Genomic DNA, 2,961 nt, shown 5'->3' on the forward strand with positions numbered 1-2,961 from the left:
ATGTTTATAAATATAATTAATTACCAGAAATATTTATAAAGATTAATATTTAATATTTAAAAATATATTTATAAATATATAATATGTTTGTCATGAATATATATTTTTTATGAATACTGAAAATAAAGGCAGAAAAATAATATTATAATATATATTATAATATAAATATTTTTGGCTTTATCATCCAGTCGGAAAGCTTCACCTAATTGTTTTTTTCTTTCATAAGCGTCCCATCAACCCACACTCTTTAACAGGTGACATTATGCCTTAATATAGTTTTATTTCTGTCTTTTCCCCCCATTCAACCCATTGAGACAGAAATAGGTTTATGTATTTAGCCGCTGAGGTAATGTTCCCGTTACAAACACTCACGGAGAGGCGGGAACCCGAAACCAGTGCTGGAGTGATTTTGTTACAGCGATTAAAGCGGAGCCAGAAAGTGTATCACTGGTGTCTGAACATGGCAGATAGCCGCAGGCCATGAAATAAGCATGCAGGGGTCAGAAGGGTGGATCCACATTTCATGGCCATTATGTTGCACTTATAGGTGCGGGATGCAGGTCTAAACGTGACGGGAAGAAGGTGTGAATCACGTCAGTCAGACTCTACCGGCTGTCCTGTTTGGGAGGCAGCTCTTCTTATAAAAATCATTTGTTGTGTAGAAATGAAAGTGGAAGCGTGGCAGAGTGGGACAATGGCAGATGGGGGAAATGTTCAGAAAACCCATTTTATATTTAAAACCATTTTTACATTAAGTGCTTTTTTGCTGAAAGCTGTCTTTGAGGTTAAGGTTTCTCATTTTACACTCCTGCACGTCTTCTTTAGTGGCGATTCAGTACCAAAATGGTTTAGCATAAAAAATGCATTCTGATGGTTTTATGCACTCGGCAGCCAATAATTTATCATGCAAAAAAACTTCAATCGTTACAAATAGTCACTAATCATGAGGACATCATGCAGCCTGTACAAGTGATGGACAACTTTGAGCCAACTAGAGTTCAACTGGTATTTATTTTTTATGTATTTTTGTATTTATTTTAATATGATTAGTTGCATTTTATTATGTGCATTATTTATTTATTTATTTATTTTCAATTTCCCAGGATCACTTTTAATTTTCCCCGCCTGCCTTACAGATTTAAAATATATTTATATTTTTTATAGAGGAAGGAGGAAGATGTTTTTTCCCCCCTGCCAGATAGAAAAAATGAGCAAGATTCAGGGTGATTAATCAGATTTAATTTAACAATTTTAATTAATGATTTTATTTGTTTTTATATGTTGAATAAATATTTAGTAGTTTTTTAGTAGCATTTCTATTTATAATTTTATAATAATTATTTAAATGTATGCATAATTTTTTTCACATTTTTTTTTAAATGTATTTGTTTAATGGATTTTCTTTTAAGTTCAAATAAACCCACTGTTAAAATATATTTTAAGTTCAATAAGTGCATGATATTTCCAAGTCAATGACTAATAATTTAACAATGTTAATTAACGATTTCATGACTATATGGTGAATAAATATTTAGTAGTTTTTTTATTTAGCATTTTTATAATATTTATTTAAAAAATATGCACATTTATATACAATTTATTGTTTAGTTTTTTAAATTTTACATTTATTTGTTTAATTAATTTTCTTTTAAGTTCAAGGAAACCCACTCTTAAAATATTTTTAAGTCCAATAAATGCATGATATTTCCAAGTCAATGACTAATCATGATTCAGGGTGATTAATCAGATTTAATTTTATGATTTTAGTTAATGATTTTATCTTTTTGTTTTTATATATTGAATAAATATTTAGTAGATTTTAGTGGTATTTTTATTGTTAATTTTTGATCATTATTTATTTAAAAGTATGCAAATTTGTATACAATTTTTTCAAAATGTATTTGTTTAAGTTAAGTTTAAGGAAACCCACTGTTAAAATATTTTTAAGTCCAATAAATGCATGATATTTGAGTCAATAACTAATCATGTGAAATAATCATACTCTCAATACTAATCAAAAAGAATCATGATTTCGATTTTTGCCATAATCGAGCAGCCCTACTAACAGGCCATGATCACAACCCATCCACTGCTTCACAGAACCTAAAAAAGGTTATTTAGCACTAAAACGCTCTCTTGCCACTCTAATCTGATGCTATTTTCAGACTTAAAAATTCCTAAAAAGTTTCCTGAAAAAAAAAAAAAAAACTGCGCATATCAATACCAAGTCTCTGTGAGATGACAAACACAGTCTTTATCCCATCCAGACGTCATTTCATCAGCCGTGAACGCAACCCAAAGAGGATCAGAGCCTCCGAAACATGCCACGGTCCCGAGCAGCAGGGTCTTACCAGAGGAAGGTCTTCATTCTGAGTGAGATTCAGACTCGGCAAGTCAAAGTTGCTGAGGCCGTTGGGAAACAAATCCGTGTGCATGTCCAATGGGCCGCTGAGAAGCTGCTGCCTGAGAAACGAGACACAAGGCATTCAGAGTTTCATGATGGATCACGAGTAGAGTAAACAGACGGGCAAAAAAGGAAGAAGGAAATTCACCGTTTTGTGTCGGAAAAACAGGGTGGGACATAAAACCCACAAAATGACTTTATAAATGCAACATTAAAACAAAGAGATCATACCTAAAAAGTAAGCAAATAATGACTAAATGTTCATATTTACTGTTTAAATAATAAACTATACAGACTGTAGACATCAGCGAGTTGAAGTGTTAGAGCGCCTCTCGTCATGTGACACTCATTCATTGAGTGTCTGTCATGTGACGTTCACTTTCACTTCACTTAACGTTGCGGGAAATCACCGCAGTACATTTCAGGAAGCTTCACACCGAGGTGGATGTTTTTGTCGTGTTGCTAGTTTGGATGATACAGTTGAACTGCTTTGAGAGCGAAGTATTCTGCCGTTGAGCATATGTGACTTTTGATGATCAGAGAAGAGAAATGATTGA

The 2,961-nt window shown here is 32.6% G+C and overlaps 1 protein-coding gene across 1 annotated transcript in view; it reads right to left on the reverse strand.

Annotated features, from left to right (window-relative positions):
- LOC107669818 (protein strawberry notch homolog 2-like) overlaps positions 1 to 2,728 on the reverse strand; it is a 31,333-nt gene extending 28,605 nt beyond the window's left edge. The window contains exons 1-2 of the mRNA XM_016462226.1: positions 2,553 to 2,728; positions 2,352 to 2,463 (exon numbers count right to left, since the gene is read on the reverse strand). Of these exons, the coding sequence (XP_016317712.1) occupies positions 2,352 to 2,435 (84 nt within the window). The 5' untranslated portion in view covers positions 2,436 to 2,463; positions 2,553 to 2,728. The remainder of the gene's footprint in view (positions 1 to 2,351; positions 2,464 to 2,552) is intronic.
- Between the last annotated feature and the right edge of the window lie 233 nt (positions 2,729 to 2,961).

The sequence above is a fragment of the Sinocyclocheilus anshuiensis genome, unplaced genomic scaffold, assembly GCF_001515605.1.
Source record: "Sinocyclocheilus anshuiensis isolate Anshui unplaced genomic scaffold, SAMN03320099.WGS_v1.1 scaffold560, whole genome shotgun sequence".
Classification (NCBI taxonomy): domain Eukaryota; kingdom Metazoa; phylum Chordata; class Actinopteri; order Cypriniformes; family Cyprinidae; genus Sinocyclocheilus; species Sinocyclocheilus anshuiensis.